At 54.8% G+C, this 1,646-nt stretch overlaps 1 protein-coding gene across 1 annotated transcript; it reads left to right on the top strand.

Annotated features, from left to right (window-relative positions):
• Nucleotides 1–136: 136 nt before the first annotated feature.
• On the top strand, nt 137–1,144 carry Pmar_PMAR028988 (hypothetical protein; the record flags this gene model as incomplete). Its single annotated transcript, XM_002786846.1, has 1 exon — nt 137–1,144. A coding segment is annotated over one exon (1,008 nt), but the record flags the coding sequence as incomplete, so codon positions are not given.
• Between the last annotated feature and the right edge of the window lie 502 nt (nt 1,145–1,646).

Genomic DNA, 1,646 nt, shown 5'->3' with positions numbered 1-1,646 from the left:
TGCGTTCTAGCCATGTGCGTGTCAGAGTGTTGATGGATCTGGCGTAGGGCGTTCAATTTCAATGGATCCAGCCTCCAAGGTTAATGACGAGCGAGGAGGAGAACCGTCCAGTTCCTCGGTATCGGCTCTATTGCCAATGTGGGCCTTGGTGGAAGGAGTAGCGGACACCAGTCTGGGAGAGCTACAACAGGCTTTGGAGTCGGAAAACCCTACGACAGTGTGGACCGCAGTGAGGCGCCTTCGGGAACGTGCAATTGCACTGCATGTGGCCTGTGGGTATTTCCTGGGTGCTCATGGTGGGGCTCGAGCGTTGGCGGAAGGCCGGCGTAAACAGCTGGACTACGATAATAAAGTCCATCTGAATGAGCGTATAGGGGAGGAAATGGTACCGTTGAGGCTGTGGACCAGGGGCCAAGCCAGAGACCAGCAGTGGAATGTACGAGATGCTGCTACGGTACTTATGGGAGGTGATAGGAACTTCCTACCAGAGTTGACGGCTGATCTAGTGGGTAGCATAGGGAAACCCTATGTGGTGTCATCTTCCTTAACGATGAATCCAGAGGCGCGGAGCCAAGCCCAGGAGTACCTTCATCACCAGCTGAGCCTATATAACGTACAAGCTAGACTCCCGGAAGGGGCGCTATTCTCGGTAGACTCTCATACTGACACCATACTGCTGGCCTCTCGCACTGGTGGGTTCTCGGTTCGGGCTATTTACGATTTGTCCTCTTGGACGATATTGGACGTACGTGTACATCGGAAAAGAAGGACGGCATGTCGCATCGTACTGCAGGCGGTGATGGATCAGCTGGTTCGGGAGAAAAGCGATGAAAATGGCCTTAGCGTGATGTACACGTGTGTGGCTAGGATGGCCGCTCAGTTGCAGTTGAGGAGTCTCCTTCAGCAGGCAAGGGATCTGATGAGCTCCTCACCGGAAGGGCCAATATGGGGTGTGGAAAAGGTTGGGGACGATTCGACCGAGATGGAGAATTTCGTAAAGAGGATGGAAGTGAAGCTGTGCCCGGGCGCGGTGGTGACCACGAGCCAGGCGGGGAAGTGGTCCCCAATGATAGTATGGTCCGCAGGAGACTCCGGGGTCAAGGCGAGCCTCATGGGGGACTGGCTCTGTCCGGACCAACTAGAGGTAGTACTAGTTGTACGAGAGGCTGCTGCTCATGTTAGATGGCGTGGTTACTTAGGTGCTCCCGGCTGACTACCTCCCAGCTAGTGACCTGCCCCGTTGTGTGGACCTAGCCTTTGGTCTTGTTCAACGGCAGACTCTGATGTCGTTGAAAGGCTCACTAAGAGGCAACAACAGTGCGAGTTTACGGCAGACTAATGATGGTGATGAGACGTCATGGTCGTTGGTTTTGCGACGGCCATCAGGGAGTTTGTGTGCTGTTGTCTCCCTGGATAAGACTGGCCGTATAGTAGTGGAGTCACCCTTGTTGCCCTCGGTGGACCCTCTTGTTGTTACTTCTTTATCACACGCCCTGGCCCTACTTGATCGGCAACTGCCCTTCCTTGCTAACGTTGAATCTTCGGACCATAAGGCCGAGGTCAACGGCTGGCACCGAGTTGCATGGCCCTACGGTTTCGCCTCGCCTCCTGAGAGTGAGCTGTTACCAACAGAGCCCACCGACGTT

This window comes from Perkinsus marinus (genome assembly GCF_000006405.1).
Source record: "Perkinsus marinus ATCC 50983 genomic scaffold scf_1104296930806, whole genome shotgun sequence".
In the NCBI taxonomy this organism is placed as follows: Eukaryota; Perkinsozoa; order Perkinsida; family Perkinsidae; genus Perkinsus; species Perkinsus marinus.
This window is presented reverse-complemented; position numbering and strand designations above follow the sequence as displayed.